Genomic DNA, 24,788 nt, shown 5'->3' with positions numbered 1-24,788 from the left:
GCTATTTTAATGAATTGATATGCCTGGCCCAGACATAAGACAAGTTTTTTTCCCATTGTACTTGGGTACATGTGACAATAATAAACCAATTTACCAATTTAAGTTCACCTAATGTGCTCTTAATTGGCACTTTAAAAAACAACATGTCAATTTCTGCTACAAACTTGCACCCAGATTTCGATCTCCTTTTTTCACAGTTTCTCTTAAACCTTAGTCAAATCCCTCCACGATATTATTAATATTGTCCCTCTGCCATCTGAAGGAAAGAAATCTCATATTATTTTCATTTAAGCAGATTCGGAATATGGTTTTGCAGGTTTAAGAACAAATATTTCATGGTTAGTGCATTACTGTTAATGGTCTGAACAGCCAGGTGCCTGTTTTTGATTGTCAGTGGTCACTTTGAAGTTGAGTTAAATATTAATCACTCTGCCAGAGGGCTAAATGGCAAACTGAAAGCATATGAGTACAGTAAAATTCTAGGAACTCAACACAAGCAGACCCTTGTACACAATAATAGATGCTTCATGCCATTGGTTACAGATAAAACTTATCTAAACTCTCTTGTATTAATTAGACAAGTACCATACATTTCTATTTCAACTGATTATCAAAATGTCAGCATAAAATAAATGGCAATGAGATGTGTGTTAGAAGAGAAAATGAAATTATTTGGTAAAGGTGAAAGCCAGAAGATGGGGAAAAGGGCAATTTTCTTGCAAAAGTAATGAATATCTATTCTATCTACTTTAGTCCCAGTTTCTTTGTCTCTTAGCTAGACTTTGAAATGGCCTGAATCCCACAACAAAAGGCAGAGTTGCCTTAGACATTGTCTGCAAGCTTTAAAAAGAGCATCCAGGTTTACTGGCCAAGAATCTCTGAGTTTATAAACAGATTCTCAATATGGTGCCATAATCATTAGATTGCAAAGCTGATGATAAACTTGAGAAGAATTTTATGCATCTCTTTTTAAACAGATTTAACCAGTAACTGTCAAACTGTAACCTTCCTTTCTGTAAGTAGAAAATACTAAATAATGTTTCATCCCATAAATAGTTCTGACTAAACAGAACTCTGGAGATCATTTCTTACATGCAGGTCTCAGCATATATTTTCCATTTGGCATATTTTAATTGCAAATTTAAATATTGTATCAATTGCCAAATGCAAAATTAGAACTTTAAGCATACTTTTTTCAGGAAATTCAATATCACTTTTTCAATGTCATTTTGACTCCGTTTCCTTAAATTCAATTAGGTATTTTTCTCCTCCATGGAAACTAATCTTCTAACTCCATCTCATACCCCAATTCATGTTAATACTTTTGTTCTTGCAGTTTTATTCAATGTTATTATATTCCTATTTTATAACGATGCTGAATCTACATTCCCTACCACGTAATGCTCCCATCCTCTCTTCCTACCTCACAGTGGTTCCCCCCTCTGCTTCAAATAATTTGCTACTTTACTGTAGATCCATTTCCTCTTCACGATCATCCAGCACTTAACTGAATGTGCTCGGGATTCACCTTTAGAGTGTGCAAAATATTTTTTTAAATAATAAATCGATGTAATTTTGAAACACCATTAAAATACCTGGAAAATAAATACCTGTAAAACGATTGCCTGACCATACACCAGAATGTCATCAAACCCATTGAAACGTATAGAGTCACTGTCCCTGTGCATCCCTCTGTAAAGCCTAGGGGACTGGTGCAAAGTGCATCCTGATCCTCTCTCCAGGATGTCATGTCACTGCTTCTGTTTCCAATGATTAGCCTACTAATCAGATTCTGTAATATCGTCAGCTTTTGCTTTTGCCCATATATGCTGAAGAGCAAATGGAAGTTAGCCAACATTTTCCTTTGAAACAGCCAGTTATCAATCAAAGTGATTTTAGTCCAAGAATTTAGCTAATCAGCATTCTCTACTGTCAGCTATATCATAAACACATAAGATGGCAGTGGCAGATGGTGATTAAAAGCCACCACTGTACAGAAGTTCTTCCTCACATATTCCTCCATAATTGTTCAGCCATTATGTTTCCTGATCTGCTGTAATAATCACAGTGCTGCCGTTCCCTTTGTCTGATCCCCCTGGATTCCCATTCCAATTGGTCAAATGCAGCTGACTCATCATGACTCACTATCAAAGAACATTTAAGGATAGGCAATAAAGTTTGACCTTACACCCATATCCTGAAAAATGAGTAAAAATGTGTCTATGACTTAAGATAGATTATTAATTAAGTTACAAAGCCAGATAGAATGGCAGATGTAAATAATATTTTGAGAAAGTTGGAGATATAACTATGAATTAATATGTTTTTCCTCTAATGCAGTTTTTTGAGGAGGATATTGCCATCTGTTTGTAACTTTATTGTTTTTGGAATTCTGCTTAATTTTCTCTTTGCTAAATTAATTATTGTTGATATTGACTCTTTCAGTTGATTAGAATGTAATAATGAATGCTGATTGCTAAACTATAGAGACTAGTGCTACAATGTGGTTCTATTCTCCTTATTCACTGGCAACGTTTGTAATCAAATAGCTCATCCCAGTGGACTTAAAATAGGTATTTGTTAATGGGGTATAATTTGCGAAGGAGAGGAAAAATTCAAGCAGTTTTAATATTCCATGGTGTAATGCTATATATGAGAGCATTGAAACAACGTGATCTTTGTTTTAGATGGCAGTTCTTATAGTCCTATGATAGTTTCCAAAAAAAAATCCTATTTTGCCATGTTGGCCACTAACAGTAGAATTAAGCACTTAAATAGCGTAGTTCACTAAATTAAACATATTTTGTTTAAAAGGTTTTCTTGTCTGAATGAATGCATTCTTTTTTGCATTTTACAGAGATGATAATGACTGTAATGAAAGGTTGGGACAGAGTAATAACAAGTTGAAAAGTTTCTGAGAAAAATGCTTGCAAAATATAACAAACGCAATGAATTGAAGGCAGCTTTTATTAAAGGGCACTTGGCAGGCATACTGTCTTGGTATTTAACAGCTTTCTACAATGCTTGGGTAAGGTTACATTGGTACAACATTTTGTTAGTGTTTCATTCGTATATGGATCTTAAAAGTGAGGACTGTTAAACTTTTACACCAAATGCTACCCTCCTTGAAAATCTGTGAACAAACATTTTGCAGCCTTCTGTTACCGAATAGCCACCAGGAACAGAAAACCCAGCTGGTTTATTCTCCTCTTTCAAAAGGTCTGCTTTTCAGAGCACAGCTAACACCACCCTGCTAAGTCTTACATTTGACAGTTTAATCTGACTTAGGAGAGCACTTATCACAATTACTAGTCACAAAAGAGCTTTCAGATATGGTTTTCAAAGATACAAGGTACCTTATCATTGGACCACATACCACTGCCTAAATTCTCTCAGCATATTGACTTTCCTACAAGAGGTAAGAACACATTAGACCTGGACTATATAACATCTCTGACGTACACAAGGCTGCCCCTCGTTCCCACCATGGATACGCTGACCATTTATCTATTATGCTAATTCCTGCATGCAGATCACTGATCAAATAAGTCAGCTGAGTTCAAAGGGAGCCAGTAGGAGCAACCTCAACGTTAAAGGACTGTTTTGAAAATATGGACTGGAAGAAAGTTAGGGAGGAAACTACTTACGACCATCACATTGTCAGTAAATAAATGATATCTGTAACTGGCTGTATAACAAAGGATGTGACTGTTACTAAACATATCTCTGTGAGGGAAAATCAGAAGCCATGGTTGACAGAAGTAGTCCAGGTCCTGATGAGAGATCAGGATGCTGCCTCGGTTTGTTGAATAAAGTGGTTCTTAGGTCAGTCAGAACTGCACTTTCGCGCACCATCGGGAAGGCAAAAGGGGATTATTCAGACAGTGTACAGTCATTCCGGTGACACCAAAGACACAAAGTGCATCTGGCAGGCCATTCAGACCACAAAGGGCTAAAAGTCCACCCTATGCATCAAGATCAGTGATGCCTCTCTTCCTGATAGATTAAATGACTTTTACACACAGATTGATGCGCAGAATGAAGTTCAAGTGAGGAAGGGCACACCCCCTCCTCCAAGGAATTAACACTCTGTCTGTCTGCATGTAAAGCTGCAGGGCCTGATAACATGTCTGGTTGGGTGCTGAGGGACTATACAACCGAATTACCAGAGGTCCTAACAGACATCTTCAGCATCTCTCTGGAACAGTTCCCTGTCCCGGCAGGATACAAGCCCATTATCCTGGTGCTCAAGAGAACAGCAGTAACCTGCCTCGATGACTACTGTCCAGTGCCACTGACCTCAACAATGATGAAGTGCTTTGAGCGGCTGATTATGGATCACATTAAATCCTATCTTCCTGCCATGTTGGATCCTTCAGGGTTCACTTGTAACTCAAATCAGTTCGCTAAAGAACACCATAGCCTCTGCTCTCCATTCCATACTGTAAAATGGTGCTTCGTACATCAGGGTGCTGTTTATTGACTTCAGTTCCGTGTTTAACACGATCATCCCTCAGAAGCTGCTGGGTAAACTCTCATTAGGTCTCAGCACCTCTTTCTCTTACTGGATCCTGGACTTGACAGAAAGGCCAGTCAGTCCATGTTGGCAGCAGCATCTCTGGTCCTGTCATACTGAGCACCTGCATCCTCCAGGGCTTCGTGCCTGCAGCTGTTCACGCTGCTGTAGCACGACTCCACTGCCCGATCCAGCTTAAGCCGAATCATTAAGTTCGCTGATGGCACAACAGCTGGCCTCATCAATAATGATGATGGGATGGCGTACCGAGAGGAGGCTTGTAGAAGGGTGCAAGCACAGCAAGTTGAGTCACTATGTGGACAAGACTAAAGAGGTGACTTTAGCAAATTCCACGCTGACCACCCCTCACAGCTCATAAACGGCTCCTCCTTGGAGAGAATTAGGAGCACCAAATTTCTAGAAGTGCACATAGCAAACCTATTTAGTCAAGCATATACAGCAGAGTCTGTAATTCCTGAGGGAATTGACTCAACACCCCACCCATTCTAACCATTGAGAGTGTCCTGACCAGTTGCATCACAGTCTACTTGGGGGAGTAGCAAGGCATCTGACCACAAGACTGGACAGAGCATTGTGAGAACTGCTGAGAGGATCATCAGGGTCTCTCTTCCACTGATCTGAGATATTTATCAGGAGTGCTGCACACACAGTGCACTTAGCATCATCAAAGATCCCTCCTCTCCATCCTACAATCCTTCACTTCCTACCATCAGGCAGGTGGTAGCATTAGAACAGGGACTGTTAGGGTGGCAAACAGCTTCTTCATCCGGGCCATGAGTCTACTGAACTTCCTGCCACTGCTCAGGCCTCTTCATATATGAAGCTCCAGTATTGTTACTCTGATTATTTTTAAACTTGTGTCATAAATGTACTTTATGCTAAATATCAATTTCTGGAAAATATTTTATTTGTTTATTTGTGGTAATATTTTTGTGGTTGTGTGTACTGCGTTGTTGGTACAGAGAAATGTTGTTTCATTTGGCAGCATACGTGTATACTGTTGAGTGGAAATGAACATATTCTAGAGTACACGTAATAAGAAGAATATCTGAATAAGAAGGTGTGGAGAGATCTCCACCCCCACATTCTTATTCTGAGTTCCTCCCCCTTCCTTTCCAGTCCTGATGAAGGGTTTTGGCCCCAAACGTCAACTGGTTATTCCCATCCTTAGATGCTGCCTGACCTGCTCAGTTCATCCAGTACATTGTGCGTATTGCTCTAGATTTCCAGCATCTGCAGTGCCTCTTGTGCTTAAAGGGAAATATGCTTGAGTTGATGTTAGTGTGGATTGTTCCACTGCGTGTCAGATTTTAGCCATATTTCACAAAGTAATCACCTTTAGATTATTACCCCAGACAAATGCAAGTTTGCCAATAGAACCAATAAGATCAGGGATGCATGAATGCATCATGAATCATGAATCATAAATCATGAATGCATGATTTAGAAATTAGTGTGGATGAATTGGGTTTCAATTCCTCGGAGGAAGAGGGAGCTTTTCCATTGGGTTGGGCTTTACCTGAATCTAGCTGGAGCCAGTAACCTAGTGAATCAAATAATTAGTGCTTTAAACATAATAGATGGGGGAGATTCTGGTGTATAGTAGCTCAGTGGTGTTGCTAGCAGTGCTGCCGCCTCTCAGTGTCCTTCAGTCCTGATGATGGGTTCTGTCTTTGTGACATTTGTATGTTTCCCCGTGACTGTGTGGGTTTGCTTTGCTTTGCTGCCACATCGTACAGATGTGAGCGCTGATAGGGTAACCAGGAGTAAATTACTCCTAGTGGGTTATAGAATCTGGGAGGATTTGAGACAAGTATTGGGAGAATTTAAAAAAAGTGATTAATAAAGGATTATTAGTTAGTTCCTTGTCAGCTCAGGTGGTGTGTGAAGAGCTTATTTCTGTACTGTATCTTTCTGTGACTGTTAGGATAAGCTATAGTGTATGGTAATGTAATGCGTAATGAGAACCAGAGTCAGGAATGAAGGGACAGAGTAACCATACATAATAACAGGCTTCCATTTAGATTCAGAAGGGAAGAAAGGGAAGACCATTAAAAGGGCTAAGATGGAAATCTCTGCTGAAAGGTCTGCTCCTCCAGCATTTAGTGTGTGTGGCTCAGATTTTCAGCATCTGCAGATTCTCTCTTGTTTGTGATTCCCACGTTTATCTTGACTATACCACTTCCTGTCCAGTCTCCTGTAAAAATAGTATTCCCTTTTCTCAGTTCCTTTGTCTCCACCATATCTGTTTCCAGGATGTGGCGTTCCTTTTGAGGACATCCTTCTTTAAAGAACAGAGTTTCCCGCCGTCCATTATTGATGCTGTCCCCACCCACATTTCTACTTCCGGAATATCCATGCTCAGCCTATCTTCCTGCCACCATAACGGGGATAGACATCCTCTTGTTCTTACCTATCTCCACATCCACCATTTGTCTTTACCCCCTCCCCCACTTTCCACAGGGGTCACTCCTTCTGCAATTTCCTTGTTCATTCATCCCTCTACACTAACTTCCCTCCCTGTAATTATCCCTATAAGCTCTACACCTGCCCATACACTTCCATTGTGGGCCCCAAAAAGTCCTTCCAGGTGAGGCAACACTTCACCTGCAAATCTGCTGGGTTTGTCTATTGTGTCCAGTGCTCCTGATGCAGCCTCCTCTACATTGGTCAGACCTGTCATAAATCATCAAGCACCTCCGCTCCATCTGCCACAAGCAGAACTTCCCAGTGGCCACATGTTTTAATTCCCATTCCAACATGTTAGTCCATGGACTCCTCTTGTGCTAAGATGAGGCCACCCTCATGGTGGAGGAGCAACACCTTATATTCCATCTGGGTAGTCTCCATCCTGATGCCATGAATATTGATTTCTCCTTCTGGTAAAAAAAAAGTTCTCCCTTGAAATTTCCCACCCAGCTGGCTTTATCTTGCATCTAGCTTCTTTCCCCTCCCCACACATTTTTATTCGGGCATCGTCCCCCTTCTTCTTAGTCCTGATGAAGGGTCCTGTCCCACTTCCCTAGATGCTGCCTGACCTGCTGAGTTCCTCAGCATTGTGTGTGTGTGTGTTGCTTTGGATTTCCAATATCAGCACGTTTTCTCATGTTTTGGAATGTTCGTAGATACTTTTTTTGGACTCCCTGTGCTTATCTGGTATTTTTGTCATGTTGACAAGGGTCAAAGGTTAGGATCAAGTGGCTGAAATAAGAGGTTGATTTTGATTGGAAGATTTAATTCAGACTTTAAAATTCACAACTGCTATTCTAATACTTTAGGCTCAGAACATTTACCTCTGGTTCCTGAGACATCGGGTAAAAAATAAGCAACCAAAGATTGCCACCTTTGAATGTTGGCAGGCCTATTATTAGTTAGTAGGTGGGGGAGCCTGGACCGTATTGGCAAGACACAGCCTAGCAGAAGCACAGAAATGAAGCAGTTCTGTGGTGAAAAGCTGGGCTGTCTCTACTCGTATCAGTATGCTCTGGGAACTTCGTCACTTCCATCTATCGCCTTCCAGCTACTGATACCATTCCCATGCTCACCTGCCGATTAACCCCACCTTATCTGACTCCACATATTCCCTGCCAGCTCTTGCTCTACCCCCTCCCCTCATCTTCTAACTCTGGCTATTGCCCCTCTTCCTTTCCTGTCTAAATGAATGGTCCCAATCTGCATGCTTTTCATACAGATCAGATCTTTCCAAAGTGTATTGAGGTAGAACAAGGTAAAACAATAATGGAAATGAAGTGTTGTACAGGTAAACGATAAGATGCAAACTCATAACAAGCTGAGTTGTGTGATCAAGCGTCCTTATTGTAGGAGAGAATCAGTTAATAGTCATATAATAGCAGGGTAGAAGCTGTCCTTGAGCCTGGTGGTATGACCTTTCAGGGTTTTGTATCTTCTCCAAATGGAAGAAGGGAAAAAAGAGAACGTCCTGAGTGGGTAATGTCTTCGATTTTCTGGCTGCTTTACGGATCCTATAAAAGGTGAATTCAGCCTAGTACATCACGGGTAAAGCCCTCCCAACCACTGAACACATCTGTATGCAGCACTGTGCTAGGAAAGCAACATGACATATAGGCACTTTGATAATAAACTTATTTTAAACTTTGAACTTTGATGCAGCGAGAAGTATGGGTGGTGTTCATAAAGGGGAGTCCACAACTCTACATTTTCTTACAGTCACGCGCAGAGCTGTAGCATCCAGATAGGGTACTTTCTGTGGTGCATGGATAAAAATTGGGAAGATTCAATGGGGTGGGGGGGGGGGGCGGCATGCCAAATTTCTTTAGCCTCCTGAGATCATAGAAGCTAAAACTATGTAAAGTTGTGTGAAATTATATAATGCACAGGTGAGATTTGATGTGGAGTATTACATACAAGTCTGGTCGTCTTATCTAAGATTCTTGTGATAGAGGGAGCATAGGAAAAATTCACCAAATTAACTTCTGAAATAGGGGGATAACTTAGGACTTCTGCCATATAATCTCAGTTTAGGAGAATGGGAAGCATTGAACCATACAAAATTCTTTTGGGTTTGTACAGGGTGGATGCAGTGTTGAAGTTTCCTCTGGCAGGCTCTAAAACTTGCAATCAGAATATGGGACCGTCCTTTTGGGGTTTCCTCACCCAAGTGGTATGGAGTCTTTGAAATTCTTTACCGAGGACATGTGGAGACTCAGCCACCAGGTATGTTCAAGAGAACGATAGTTTCTTAGATATTAAGGAATACAACATAAATATCCTGTCCCTCAATTCCCTTAATATCCAAAATATCAACCATGATCTTGTTGAATGTCGAAGTAGGGCAAATCCTGTGTGGCCTACTCCTGCTTTTACTTGTTGTATTTTCTGGTGATGAATTCTAGAGCATAAACTCTGCATGCAAACTTAGTTCCTTTTTAACGGGATGGAACATATCCATAGATACATGTGTCTTTCTTGTTCATGCCACACACGTTGCTGGATGGTAATTATAAAAAGTGGCGGCACAGCTGTTCAAATCTTAAAAGTTAAAAATTAAGGACACAGCCTATGAGCTATCCTGTTAAAAGGGCATACATTTATCTGATTTATAGAAATTAGAGTTATAATATTAACTCTGGATTCTGTACTCACTGGCAATTCCAGTGTTTGACATTCATCCTCAGACCCAGAGCTTCAGCTTTGGGAAGACATTTTAGAGACCAATTAAGAGTCAAACACCTGAGTATGTCTGGATTCAGGCGAAGCCCCAAACTGGGTAAAGATAACACATTTCATTCCGTGAAAAGTATTTGTGAAATGTAACCGATTTTTTTTTCTTGGTTACCATTACTGACAACAGATTTAATCAGATGGTCCATACCATTAATATGATTTGAGTGTATAGGGAGAGGGAAGGACCACTCCTGTCCAGTTAGTTGTAAAAACCTCAAATCATCAAGTACGTGTTCCAAATCAGCTCTATGGAAAATTGCTAGAGAGAAGATTAATATAGTCATGGTGAATTAGAAGAGTGACCATCTGCTTCTTCAAAAGATTTGTATTGAAAGGGTATTTGTGGTAGAAAGAGACATAGCTGGACCTATAATAGAGCAAAAAATAGTGCCGTTAGAGGATTGGGAAGCTTTTAAAAACCAACAGAATGCAACTAAAAGCTCATTTAGAAGGTAAAGATCAAATACAAAAGTAAGCTAGCCAATAATGCTAAAGAGGATACCAAAAGTTTCTTCAGATACATTGAGTGTTAAAGAGAGGTGAGAGTGAATATCAGACCACTGGAAAACGATGCCAGAGAGGACAAGGAAATGGTGGACAAACTAAATAAGTATTTTGCATCAGTCTTCACTGTGGGAGACACCAGCACTGTGGTGCAAGTTCCAGGTGTTAGGTGTCAAAAAGTGTGTGAAGTTACCAAGACTAGACAGAGGGTTCTTGGGAAATTGAAAGGTCTGAAGGTAGGTAAGTCCCCTGGACCAGATAGTGTGCACCCCAGGGTTCTGAAAGAGGTGGCTTAAGAGATCATGGAGGCATTAGTAATGATCTTTCAAAAATCACTAGATTCTGGAATGGTTCTGGAAGACTGGAAAATTGCAAATGTCACTCCAAGAAGGGATAGAGGCAGAATAGAGGAAACTATAGACCAAGTTAGTCTGACGTCAGTGGTTGGGAAGATGTTGGAGTCAATTATTAAGAATAAGGTGTCAGGGTACTTGGAGGCACATGATAAAATAGACAGTAGTCAGCATGGTTTCCTCAAGGGAAAATCTTGCCTGGCAAATCTGCTGGAATTCTTTGAAGAAATAACAAGCAGGATAGACAAAGAAGGATTGGTTGATGTATACTTGGATTTTCAGAAGGCCTTTGACAAGGTGACACCCATGAGGCTGCTTAACAAGTTATGAGTCAATGGTATTTCAGGAAAGATTCTAGCATAGATAAAGCAGAGGCTGATTGGCAGAAGGCAAAGAGTGGTGAAAAAATGAGGGAGCCTTTTCTGGTTGGCTGCTGGTGACTAGTGGTGTTCCACAGGAATCTGTGTTGAGACCAGTTTTTACATTATATGTCAATGATTTGGATGATGGAATTGATGGCTTTGTTGCAAAGTTTACAGATGATATGAAGATAGGTGGAGGGGCAGGTAGTTTTGAGGAGGTGGAGAGGCTATAGAAGGTAGACAGATTATGAGAATGGGCAAAGAAATGGCAGATGGAATATAGAATCGGGAAGTGTATGGCCATGCACTTTGGTAGAAGAAATGAAAGGGTTAACTATCTTCTAAAAAGAGAGAAAATACAAAAAAAACTGAGGCACAAAGGGACTTGTGAATCCTTGTGGTTAATTTACAGCTTGGCTGTGTGGTGAGGAAGGCAAATGCAATGTTAGCATCCATTTCAAGAGGACTAGAATATAAAAGCAAGGATGTGATGTTCAGAGTTCATAAAGCACTGATGAAGCCTCACTTGGAGTATTATGAGCAGTTTTGGAGCCCTTATCTTAGAAAGAATGTGCTGAAACTGGAGAGGGTTTGAAAGAGGTTCACAAAAATGATTCCAGCATTAAATGGCTTGTCACATAAAGACGCTTGATAGCTCTGGGGCTGTATTCACTGGAATAAAGAAGAATTGAAATGTACTGAATGGTGAAAGGCCTTGATAGAATAAATATGGAGAGGATGTTTCCTATGATGGGAGAATCTAAGGCCAGAGGACCCAGCCTCAGAATAGAGGGGCGTCCTTTTAGAATGGAGATGAGGAGGAATTTCTTTCGCCAGATGGTGGTGAATCTGTGGAATTCTTTGCCACATGTAGCGGTGTAGGCCAAATCTTTCAGGCAAAGGTTGGATAGTTAAGGCAGAGGTTGATAGATTCCTCATTGGTCAGGGCATGAACGGATGCGGGAAGAAGACAGGAGACTGGAGCTGAGAGGAAAATTGGATCAGCCATGGTGAAATGGAGCAGACCTGATGGGCCAAATGGCCTAATTCTGCTTCGATATTTTACAGTCTTTATAACTTGAGCAGTTAATTACAGAGAAGAGCTGAGATGGGTGACAGCACTGTCATTAGTAGAGGGAAGAAAGAACACAGACTGAGTCTTGGAATCAACAGTTCCAGAAAGAGAAAGCAGAGAGTGGGTGCAGTGGTCACAAAGCAGTAAAGGGCAAACACATTCAAATGTTTTGAGGAGTCCATGAAAGCTTTTGAGTGTAAGGTGCTTAATGGACAGAATATACACAATACAAATGGTTGATGTTTGATGAAATTTGAGTGAAGCAAGGATCAGAATCTGGCTGAACTAACACTTACCAGTGTTGATTCAAGCAGTTATAATATTCATTTGTATAGCATTGCGACATGACACCCTAGTATGATTTGCAGTCAGTGGTACTTGTTATTTGAAGGCACCATGGCAACGTAGCAGTTGGTATGACCCTATTATAGCTTGGACTGCCAGAGCTCATTCAAGGAGTCCTCTGTAAGGAGTCTCTGTATGACCTCTCTGTGGAATGCATGGGTTTTCTCTGGGTCCTCCAGTATCCTTCCCACAGTCCAGAGATATTCTAGGTAGGTTCATTGATCATTGCAAATTGTCCTGTGATTAGGTTAGGGTTAAGTCTGGGTTGTCAGGAGTTACTGGGCAGTGAGGCTTGAAGGGCTGAAGGGGCCTATTCTTCGTGGTATAAGTAAGTAAATAGATAACTACACTGACAACATGTATATGATGTAATAAACGGATTCTGGATGAAGGTCATCTTCTGTGGGTGGATGTGTATAGCTTTGGGGATGACAAGCAGTCTAGATATGAAGCTTAGTTCTCGAAGAACCCAAATCTATGGTTTTGCATAGCCTGATTCAGCCTGACTATGTTTCACAATATTTATTTGGATGAAATGTTGACCCCATTGTGATGAAGTCAACCACACAGTAGTGTTGATGATGTGAGGTCAAGACTTGGTAAAAACAAGGCTGCATTTTATTAGAATATATCCCTAGAATTATAGTATTATTGAACATGAATTGAACACCATTTGCGACCCAATTATGTACCTTTACATAGCCCTCTATGACTCTTCTTCTCTCCTGATCTTTGCAAGTGTAGAACCAGCCATCATCATTATTAGCAAGTTTTTTTAAAAAATACCATTATGTGTAGCTCACAAAATTAACATAAGTGGAAATGGTGTTTAAAAATTCAGTAAAGTGAAATGAATTTTTGAATAAAAGCTTTTAAGAGCTTTATTAAAAGCAAGATTATCAATTTTTAGATAAAAACAGGGCTCTTTACTAAAATGTTAATAGAGATTTAGTGGATGTTGCCACCTGGTGGTTTGACAGTGAATCTATGGTCTTCTAAATTGCTCAATTACAAACTAAAACAGATAAAGAACGACTGTTTGGTGCATCCTAGTTACAATAGAATCAGTTTGTTCTTCTTCCATTTGATGTAGCAACTTTGCTTACATCATTCAACAATTCGATCTTATTTGCCCTCGTCTTTTAGCCATTTTAAGTAACTTTCCAAAGTGATGTACCCAAGAGTCACTTATGAAACACCGTTTCCTGTTCTTTATACAAACTCAATGATTTGTTGCTAACGATCAGCATGCTGAACCATCTCTAGTACATGAATATTTCCCTTCTACTCTTGTGATCAACAATGTACATTAAATCAGGACTTTGTTCAGTAATAGCATAACCTAGACTTTGATGAAGCTGGCTGAATCACATCACTAATCATTTTATTTGCTTCATCTATTATTGCTCTATAGGGAACTTTCTATAGCAATTGATATATTATCTAAATTGTTATCTATAATCTATAAGTCTTTATAGATTACTGTATGTACCAGGAAACCAAAATATTGTTTCATGAAACCAAGTTGAAAGTTGATTTTGCCAATCAATTCACTTCAATAAGTGTTGGCATTTATGTTTCTTTGTTATTTATCTTTTATTGATGAAAGGCTCATCATTTGAAATCGGACCTTTGTTTAATTACTTGAACAATGAAAATGACATGAAATAGGGCTGTTAAAGTGACTGGAATCATTGAAGTAAAGTATTTTCAGATTCTTAGTTAAAACTGGCTGGACCTCCCAGCTTCTTCTAGTGCGCTCAGTAAAATAACTTAATTTTTTAAAAATACTCACTTATTCTTTTAATCATTATTGTTTTCTATAGTATGTTTGGTTTTACATGACTTAATTCTTGTACTCTGTCAGTAAAGCTAAGAACTATCTATTTGTACATGTAATTCATTCAAGCTTCAGGTGTGACTTTACCTGTTTCCCTGCCTTCTCATTTCTTGGTGAAATGTCTGTGAGAAATGTCACTAAGGAATCCCAAATATTAACACTGATTTGGAAAGGTAGTGGATCTTCAGAATGCTGGTTAAGGTAGCTAGCTGCTGTGAGAATCTTCTGCTCCACCAAACAGTTTAAAGTATAGTGCATTCTAATGACCAGATCTGTTAGTGACTTAGCAACATCATTGGAAGTAACTAACAAACAATGGGCTGTATTCATTGTGGTAAGCAATACTAAATGTGACGGTAATTTAAATCCAAATTTATGCTTCTAAAAAGAGTTTGCTGAGTTGTTTATGTAAAATGTTAGGAATTAGTCAATTGAATGAATTACCCCAATGCATTGGGAACAAATCATTTTTAGTTTAGTAATTGAGTGATTAAATACTTCCAAATATGAACGGAAAGCAGAGTTCTCAGCCAAGTCTCTTTCAGAGCTGGGCTGATCTTGGCTGAACTCAGGTAGATGGTGATCACCAGGGCAGTGGAAATAGTTGATGTGTTGGTTTTAATTTTTCAGAATTTCCCAGATTCGGGGAAGGTTTCATCAGATTGGGAAAAAGCAAATACAAGTCATTAATTTCAAAAGGAAGAGACACAAAGTGGGAATCTGCTGTCCAGTTAGTGAGAAAGTTAGAAGCTAATGTTGGTAAGAATGCAGTGGTGCATTCAAAAAATTCAAAGTAATCAAGTATTGTTTTTGTTTTGCAAAAGGAAAATCATTGCAAACTCTTGTCAAAAAGGCTCAGCAGAGGTTGTATTTCCTATGTCAACTCAGGAAGTACAACCTGCCTCAGGAGCTGATGATTCAATTCTATTCAGGAATAATCCAGTCTATTCTGTTCGTCCATCATTGTCTGGTTTGGATCAGCTACCAAACAAGACAAGAATAGACTCCAAAGAACAGTTAGGGCTGCGGAAAGGATTATTGGTGTGAAGCTGCCCTCGATCCAGGACTTTTATGCATCTAGAGTCAGGAAGCGAGTAAGCAGCGTTATTGTAGACCCATCACACCCTGGACATCACCTGTTCCAACTCCTTCCTTCTGGTAGGCGCTTTAGATCACTGAATGCCAGGACAAATAGGTACAAGAACAGTTTCTTTCCGTATGCCATCAGTCTTATGAACACTTGAATTTTAAACTATTATAAATCAAGTCCACCTGTACATTCAGTGAGGTGGACCTCATTGTATATAGTTTATGATTATTTGCACTATTGTTTTTGTTTGCTTTTAATTCTGTACAGAGAGAGCTCAGGGAAACCGACATCAAATTCCCTGTATGTGTCCTCATACTTGGCGATAATAAAGGATCCTGATTCTGATGTTTGATATTTTTTGATAAAGTTATTTGAAGTAGGTTCTGTAGGTAAAGGAGAACAAGTGGATGTACTATAGTTAGGTTTCTAGAAGGCATTTGATAAGGTACCACATCAAAGGTTAATTTGAATAGCGAATTGGCATGTATAGAAGATTGGAGAGTACATAAATGTGTCTTTTACTGGTTGCAAGTAGTAACAAGCGATATGCTTCAGGGGTCCGTGCTGTGACCTCAACTTTTTACAATCAATATAAATAACTTGAATAACGGAATAAGGGATCATAAGTATATGTATGTTGGTAATGTATTTTACACCTTGGTCCCGGAAGAACGCTGTTTCGATAGTCTTTATTCATGAATAGTTAAATAATAATTAAACGTGAACTTGAACTTCAAATTGGAAGCAAAGGTAAATGTGTTGGTAAAAGGTAAAAAGATAAATGTGTTGACAACACAAAGACAGGAATAAATGAAGGTTGTTAGAGGAGTTAAGGAGGCTAGAAAAAGATGTGGTATCCAAGTGCATGATTCACAAAAAGCTAGCATGAATATTTTGCATGTAGATAGGAAAGCTAACAGAATGTTGCTGTTTATTGCAGGAGAAATTGTATCAAGGGCATTGGTAAAATTAGCAGTTGGAGTTCCATGTAGAGTAGTCATCTCCTTAGGCTGTGAATGTCTTGAAAGCAGTACAGGGAAGGCTTAGTAAATAATGCCTGGATTATGTTGGTTGTTAGATGAAGAAAGACTGCATAAACCAAGCTCATATCTGTCAAGATTTGGCAGTGTGAAGAAGGACTTGATACATATGTGGAAGACTGAGAAATCTTGACAAAGTGGATGTGGAGAGGATGTTTCCTCTTGTAGGAGAATCTGCAACTAGGAAATTAGTTTTAAAAAAGACACTTTAAATTAAAGAGAAGGTAGCATTTCTTTATTATGACATCATAAACTCTTCCTTAAGGGGCAGTGAAGCAGCGTCTTTGACTAGCTTAAAGGTAGAGGTAGGTAGATTTTTGATAAACAAAGGGGTGAAATTGTTGGAGGGTCCGATGAGATATTGATGTTACAGTCAGATCAACCATAATCTTATTGAATAGCAGAGCAAGCTAGAGAGGACTGAGTGGGCTAATTCTGAACCCAGTTCCCGTGACTCAGTCTCTGTAACAGACTTCAGTCAGCCCTAGTAATAACAAATGGAAGGCCATTTAGGACATCACTGCTGGTTTTGAATTATTATACTGAATGGTTTGCTAGAATATTACTCTTCTATAATTTACTTACATTAAGCAGCAGGGAAAATATTTAGTGAGGTAAAATACAGTATGTTTTGTTTCATTTTGCTTTGTATGAGTATCATTTGGTTTAACTAGTCATGGGATCCTCCTGTCATTAAAGCAAACTGCAAGTATCCCAGTTAAGTATCTACCTACTAACTGGCTTGACTTGCAACAACCTCCACTTCTATGAATTAAACCCAAAATCAAGCTAACATAATTTTTCATCAGGCTGGTGTGAGAATTTTCAGGTTGAAATAAATGACTTTTATACATTCTCTGATTTAAGGCATATTTTGATCTTACTGAGCTTCACTGCATGTTTCTGTGCGAAGCTGATGTATTGAAGGATTATCAGAACCTCGTTTCAGATGATATTTTAAGAAGACAGTTAACAATAGCTTTGAGCAGAAGAGTTAACTTTTTTTTTAAATCTTGTGTTTATATAGCACTTTGTCCAGCTGTGCCCATGCAGTGGTGGCTCTGCTCTATCCATTCTCCTGGCAACACACCTTCATACCAGTGCTTCCATCCTCCATGATCGACATTGTCTGTTGTCCAACACCCTTCCTGGTGGGCCTGCTCTCCAGCTCTCTCCCCAAACTAAAGGAGCTTCCAGTTGAAGAGGTAAGACTGCAGAGATGTTAAGCTGGTTTGCCTGTACCATGCAGGGCTGGAAGTTAGTAAAGGTGGCCACCATTTCAAATCCTCAACGAGAAAGGAATGAAACAAAGTAAACATCGGTTTCCATACATTGCAACAATGAGCGTCTCTTTGATGTACCACATTGAGTGACATGTTAGGTAACAACTGATTTCTGAATACAAGCCTTTTTTTCACTTCCAGAGGAAACTTAGAATGTCACTTGCACTCAAAGATGTGCCTGTTTGCTGAGGTGATGTATGGTGTGCGTGGATCTGCAAACATTAGTTCACCACCCCGCCCCAATCGTGCAAGCTCATCGTACTCTGGCTCCAACCTTCCCATCTATTAATTTTAATATATTGAACTTGGAAGGCAGTGTAACACGCACTAAAACACTCTGTAATGTGCTTGAATTTGACTTGAGCACTAGTTCCCACCTCTTTCTGGATGACTGAGGATCAAAATAAAAACATACTATGAGAAAATATATTTGAGGGGAAAACTCTAAAGAGGTACCTAGGCCCCAGATTGCTGTAGGAAGAGTGAAGTGTGCATTCGGTGAAGTGGAGAACCTGGGGAGTCGATAGCAGAGTTCGGAAGTGATAATACCATAAGGGTATTTAAAGTCTATTAAATAATTTTAAATGCTCTTGATTAGTGGAAGCCCATGTGGATCAATGAGTCCTGGGTAATGAATGACTGCTGGTAGAGTTTTGGATGCCAAAGGTTACTGAGGAGACTGAAGTTATCTTGGGATGGAGGAGGTTGATGGTATCAAACTGAAAGACTGAAGAATATGGAGATGAAAGTCTTCGTAGCAGAAAATCAATGGGATGCTCACACTCCTGCTTGAGATGGATGGTGAGATTGTGAACCATCTGGTTTAGCTTTCAATAGGGGTTTCCAACCTTTTTTATGCCATGGACAAATACCATTAAGCAAGAGGTCCGTGGACCACTGGTTGGGAATCACTGGTTTATAGCAACACTTAATGAGGCTCTAGCATCAACAGTGTATGAATGCTTCCAAACAGTGCTAAAGACAACAGCTTTGCTTTCTTGATTGTAAAGCTTGAAATATAGTTTCAATCATAGGCTTAATTTCTTCATATAATCCTGTGGTTTACTTGACTCATGCAGTCCCCTTTAGAAAGAAATTAAGGTAGTATGTCTATAGATTATGAAAAATTATAGAATAAGTTTATTACCAGAATTTCTGTCCAAAGAAGACTGCATTGTGGCAAGCAGACCAAAGGATGATATAAACAACTTAAATCAATTTTACTTTGAACAATTTAGAATTTTAGATCAAACACCAAATTTTAGTCCAAAAGAAGCCAATTATATCAACTGCACATCTTTGTCAGGAAGCAATACTAGCTAATCATGATCACTGAGAAATCATCTGTTCACAAACCATGTTAATATCCTATTGTGTTTGTAACAACTTAGAGAACCATATAAGGCTTTCCTGAGAGGCTTGACTAGCAGACTTCATTTTTGCAGCAAGTCCAAGGATTTAATTTTGTATTAGGGTTAGGTACATTTTCAGTGAGAAATTCTGCAGACCATGAAGAGATTATTGATGACGTGTTTTATTTTCACTTTAGGCACTGATGGTTGATCTAGGAGCCGATCGCTTCCTTCGACAGGTAAGAATCTTTTCAGAATAAATAGCTTTTTAGACAACTTTTAAAAGATATTTGAGCAGGAGTGTGGATAAGGTGGCTCAAAAGGGAGTTGGGAGCTAAATGCTGGTAAATTGGTCCTGCTTGAATGGAGCATCTTGGACCAGTTGGGCTGAAGGTTCTGTTGTAGTGATTTATGATCCTGTTCCTCTGTGCCTGTCCTTGTATGAAAACTTATATTAACATTATCATCAAGAAAATTATATTTGTGCAGATGATTATTAAACATTCACCAATATATGAGAATGTAATTGGAGTGCTAGTCTAGAATGCTGGGAACAATGGGATGCTGGTGAAATCCCACAGTTGCTTACTGAGTTTCAGTAAAAATCCTGATATAACGGATAAGGGCCAGGTGAGAAAGGGGAAAAAATAAAGGACAGTGCGACTAAATGGTGACCTTTGCAACAGTCCTGGGTCCCTTGCAGTAGCCTCAACTGTAGGCAAGGACATAGGCTGGATTCCCTACAGATACAACAATGAGTGAGTGTTGAGTGTTGCTCAGAAAAATTAATGAAAGGTGTTCCCTTACAAAGCCTAAGCAGCCCACTTTCCAGGTATTGGTTTTGTCCAGATAATCTTCTATTAAGTCTGCTGCACATACAGTGTGAAATTTCTGAAGTCACCCAGCTTGATTTTTCCTGCCCAATAATATACCAATGCTGGTCAAATCTAGGAGTTATTTTCATCACCTTGGGAGATCCTTCCCATTGTCATTTGGGTTTTAATTCTGCTTTTTCACCTTTTCAAGATGATTACACTTTCTTGGTGAGTTGGGAAGTTTGAACAGTGATGCATTATCAAAACAAATGCATGGGACAAGATACCTGGAGAAAATGGTTCTTTTACTGTCTGATGTTTCTGGTTTTAAGATCAAGCTTATTTCAGAATATTTGGTTTCAGCAGCATGTTTGAGACCATCCCAAGACCTGCTGTTCATGCTTTTGCCAATGAGTTATTCAGCAAACAGAAGTTAAATCTTTGATGCAGATGTTTCCAAAAACTGGAGACCAAATGTCATCAATACAGCTTCAACAATTTATGATATTTTGTGAGAGATTAGAATAACCTGCAGGCTTGCACTAGACTCGCAACTCTTCACAATGAGTCAAACCACTTCTTACAGATCCAAAGGAATGTTATTGCAATTTAAAGAAAGCAAATCATTGAGAACGTTTGATTAAAAACATAAATTAGTTTTTGAGGACCATGAAGTTAAAATGTTCAAATTCTAAGTTGCTTACTCAAGCAATAGTTGTCTTGCATCCTCGCCATAAATGTGGAATTCTGGGGCTCGTTGTGCAGTAGACTTTATGCAACAGAACAAGTATAGTCAGGCATAGAAATAGAAACTAAACTAATTAAAGTTGGGAAGAATTTCAGTTGTATTACAGGAAGTGTTATCTTATTGCCAATATTGAACTGTGTTGTGATGGAAAATAACTGGTTCTTTGAGTCTCAACAGTAGAGGCCTGGACACACACAGTTTTAATAATAAGGAATTTATTTACATGGGGAAGTCGGGTCAACACAAGCAACTATAATACACAGGAAGCAGTGTGGGGACAGGGTACGGTTACACATACAAAGAACAAGGGAAAAGCACTACGACAGCTATCTCCCTTGACCTTGGATAGCTGCGGCTCCCTTACCAGGACAAACGATAGACCTTCCCAAACAGAAATCAATGCACTTACCTTCAATGAGGTGGTCTGTAAGAGAGGGCAAGCCAGGCACCAGTCTCACCTTTTATAGCATGGGGCTGGGCATGATAATCGAATTAAGGTGTCCAATAATTTAGGTGTGCATTGATTAGTTGGGAGGGACCAGATGTTGATTGGCATGTGGTATGTCCTCTGACCAGCCAGGTGGCAGTGCGTCTATCATGTGGCCGGTATCTCTGGATACAACTGTTTGTAGTTTTACAAATTTTCAAAATGTATTCTGGACAAAGGTTTAACAATGATTTTTTATCTGATGAGGAGCATTGATTAATCCGATGCAACATAATATATGAATTTTTAAAGAAATTACTTATCTTTGAGATACTTCTTTATGAAGTGAATACTCCTTTAGAGTGCTCCAAATGTAGATTAGTTGGTATAGCTATTATCTGTTGAATGAAGGGGACAGCAAGGTGGATGAACATCTGCAAATTACAGTACTTCATTTACTTATTGAGAGGTACAGCATTGTAACAGGCCCTTCTGGCCTAACGAGCTGCTCGGCCCGGTTACATCCATGTGGCCTGTACATCTCTGGAATGTGGGAGGAAACCAGAGCAACCAGTGGAAATCTATGTGATCATGGGGAGAACGTAGAAACCTCTTACAGGCAGTGGCAGGAATTGAACCGACTTCACTGGTGCTGTAATAGTGCAATGCTAACTGCTACACTTTTTTATTATTTAGATGGACGATGAAGACTCACTTCTGCCAAGGAAACTGCAAGCTGCTCTGGAGCAGGCTCTGGAGCAAAAGAGTGAACTAGTCAATCAAGATTCAGACAGTGAATCAGATGATGGTGAGAAATATCAGAATGTAACTTTACAGCAATTAAGAATATCACTTTCTTCTAAACCTGATTTTTAAAGAATTATTCTTGGAAGCAGGAAGATAACGTCTGGATAAGACTGTAAGGCACAGGACCAGAATTAGGCCATTCAGCCCATTGAGTGCTTCGCAATTCCATCATGGTTGATTTATTATCCCTGTCAATCCCATTCTCCTCCCTTCTCCCCATAATCTTTGATGCCCAGAACCTATCAACCTTTGCTTTATATATACTCAATGACTCCACAGCCATCTGGGGCAATGAATGCCCCAGTTTAACTACTCTCATGCTAAAGAAATTCCTCCTCCACTCTGTTCTAATTAGTTACTCCTCCATTCTGAGGCTATGCCTTCTGGCCCTAAACTCAACCACTGTAGAAAACATCCTCTCCCCATCAATTCTTTTTAAGCCTTTCAGTAGTCAATCGGTTTCAATGACATCCCCCCTCATTCTCATTCTTCTGATTACTGTTCTGGGGCCATCAAACACTCCCTATACATTAATCCTTTCATTCTCAAAATCATTGTCATGAACATTTTCTGGACCCTCTCCAATGGCAACCACATCCTTTCTTAGATAAGGGGCCCAAAACTGCAAGTGTGGTCTGACCAATGCCTTATAAAACCTCAGCATTACTCCCTTGTTTTTAGTTCTCTAGAACTGAATGCTAACATTGTATTTGCCTTCCTTACCGTCAAGTCAACCTGCAAATTAGCCTTGGGGAATCTTGTGTAAGGACTCACAGGTCCCTTTGCATTTGAATTTTCTCCCTTTTTAGTAAGTAGACTGTGCATGACCATACACTTCCTTACACAATATTCCATCTGCCACATCTTTGCCCATTCTCCCAATCTGTCCAAAATCTTCTGCAGTCTCTGCTTCCTCAGCACTACATGCGGCTCCACCTAGATTCACATTGTCCGCAAACTTGGCCATAAAGACACCAATTCTGTCATATAAATCATTGACATATAACATGAAAGGAAGCAGTCCCAACACTGACCCCTGCAGGACACCACTAGTTACCGGCAGCCAACCAGCAAAGGCCTCCTGTATTCCCACTCTTTGCCTCCTGCCAGTCAGCCAATCTTCTGTACATGCTATTATCTTTCCTGTAATACAGTTGGATCTTATCTTGTTAAGCAGCCTTATGTTTGCTACCTTCTCAAAGGCCAAGTAAACAACATCCATTTACTCTCCTTTGTCTATCCTGCTTGTTATTTTGCAAAGAATTCCAACAGATTTGTCAAGTAAGATTTCCCTTAAGGAAACCATGTCAACTTTGGCCTATTTTATCATGTACAGATTTTATCACATACTTCCAAGTAGCCCAAAACCTCATCCTTAATAATGGACTCCAACATCTTCCCAACCACTGAAGTCAAGCTAATTGGCCTTTTTGTTCTCCTGCCTTCCTCCCTTCATAAAGAGTGGAGTGACATTTGCAATTCTGCAATCCTCCAGAACTATTCCAGAACCTAGTGATTCTTGAGAGATAGTTACTAATGCCTCCACAATCTCTTAAGCTAACTCTTCCAGAACCCTGGTGTGTATCCATCTGGTCCACGTGTCTTATCTACCTTCAGACCTTTCAGCTTCCAAAGCACCTTCTCCTTGGTAATAGCTACTACAGTCACATCTGTTACGTGACACTCTCAAATTTATGGTACCCTGCTTGTGTCCTAAGTGATGCCAAATACTTAAGTTTGTCCACCATTTCTTTGTCCCCTATTGCTATGTCTCCAGTGGTCTGATATCCACTCTCATCTATCTTTTACTTTCTATATATCTGAACAATCTTTTAGTATCCTCTTTTGTATTACTGGTTAGCTTAACTTCACATTTTGGCTTTTTTCTCCTTACGTTTTTTTAGTTGCCTCTGTTAGTTTTTAAAAGCCAATCTACTAACATCCCACTATTTTTTTCCTATATTATGTGCCTTCTCTTTTCCTTTTATGCTGTCTTTGACTTCCCTAGTCTTATCCTCCCTTTAGAATACTTACTCATTTTTGGGATATATTTATCCTGCACCTTCTAAATTGGCCCCAGAATCTCTAGCCATTGCTGTTCTGCCATCATCCCTGATAGTGTTCCCTTTGGCCAATTCCTCCTTCATGCCTCTGTATTTCCCTTTAATCCACTGTAATACTAATACATTTAACTTTATCTTCTCCCTCTCAAACTGCAGGGTGAATTCTATCATATTATAATCACTGCTTCCTAAGGGTTAAGCTCCATAATCAAAGTTGGTTCATTACACAAAACCCAATCCAGAATTGCCTTTCCCCAGTGGATGCAATGACAAGCTGCTCTAAAAAGCCATCAAAAAGGCATTCTACAAATATGCTCTCATGGAATCCAGCACCAACCTGATTTTCCCAATCTACCTGCATATTGAAATCCCCCATGACATTGCCTTTTTGGCATGCCCTTTCTATTTCCCGTTGTAATTTGTATCCCACATCCTGGCTACTGTTTGAAGGCTTGTATATAACTTCCTCCAGGGTCTTTACCTTTTCAGTTTCTTATCTCTATCACAAGGATTCTACACCTTCCAATCCTATGTCACATTTTTTTGAGACTTTGATTTCATTTTTACCAAAAGAGACACCCAATCCCTTCCCACTTACCCGTCTGTCCTTTTGATACAATCTATATCATTGGATATTAAGCTCCCAACTATGACCTTCTTTCAGCCACAACTCAGGTCTGCCAATTTCTTAATTGTGCTGCAAGGTTATCTATCTTATTCTAAACAGTGCATGCATTTAAAATAACACCTTTAGTCCTGTATTCATCATCCCTCTTGAATTTTCCCCATGTTACACTTCAACTCATCCCACAGACTGCAACTTTGTCCCATCATTTGCCTGTCTTTCCTCATAGCCTCACTACACACTGCATCTACTTGTGTACTAACTGCCCCATCCTCAGCCCTATCACTTTGGTTCTCATCCCTCTAGCAAATTACTTA

The 24,788-nt window shown here is 39.6% G+C and overlaps 1 protein-coding gene across 5 annotated transcripts in view; it reads left to right on the top strand.

The window, feature by feature from the left end:
• Positions 1-24,788, top strand: part of dennd2b (DENN domain containing 2B) — a 439,983-nt gene that overhangs the window by 398,532 nt on the left and 16,663 nt on the right. For all 5 annotated transcript variants that reach the window (XM_059975845.1, XM_059975847.1, XM_059975844.1 and 2 more), the window contains 3 exons: positions 17,379-17,556; positions 19,184-19,225; positions 21,673-21,784. In XM_059975845.1, the coding sequence (XP_059831828.1) occupies positions 17,379-17,556; positions 19,184-19,225; positions 21,673-21,784 (332 nt within the window). The remainder of the gene's footprint in view (positions 1-17,378; positions 17,557-19,183; positions 19,226-21,672; positions 21,785-24,788) is intronic.

The sequence above is a fragment of the Hypanus sabinus genome, chromosome 7 (assembly GCF_030144855.1).
Source record: "Hypanus sabinus isolate sHypSab1 chromosome 7, sHypSab1.hap1, whole genome shotgun sequence".
Lineage (NCBI taxonomy): Eukaryota > Metazoa > Chordata > Chondrichthyes > Myliobatiformes > Dasyatidae > Hypanus > Hypanus sabinus.
This window is presented reverse-complemented; position numbering and strand designations above follow the sequence as displayed.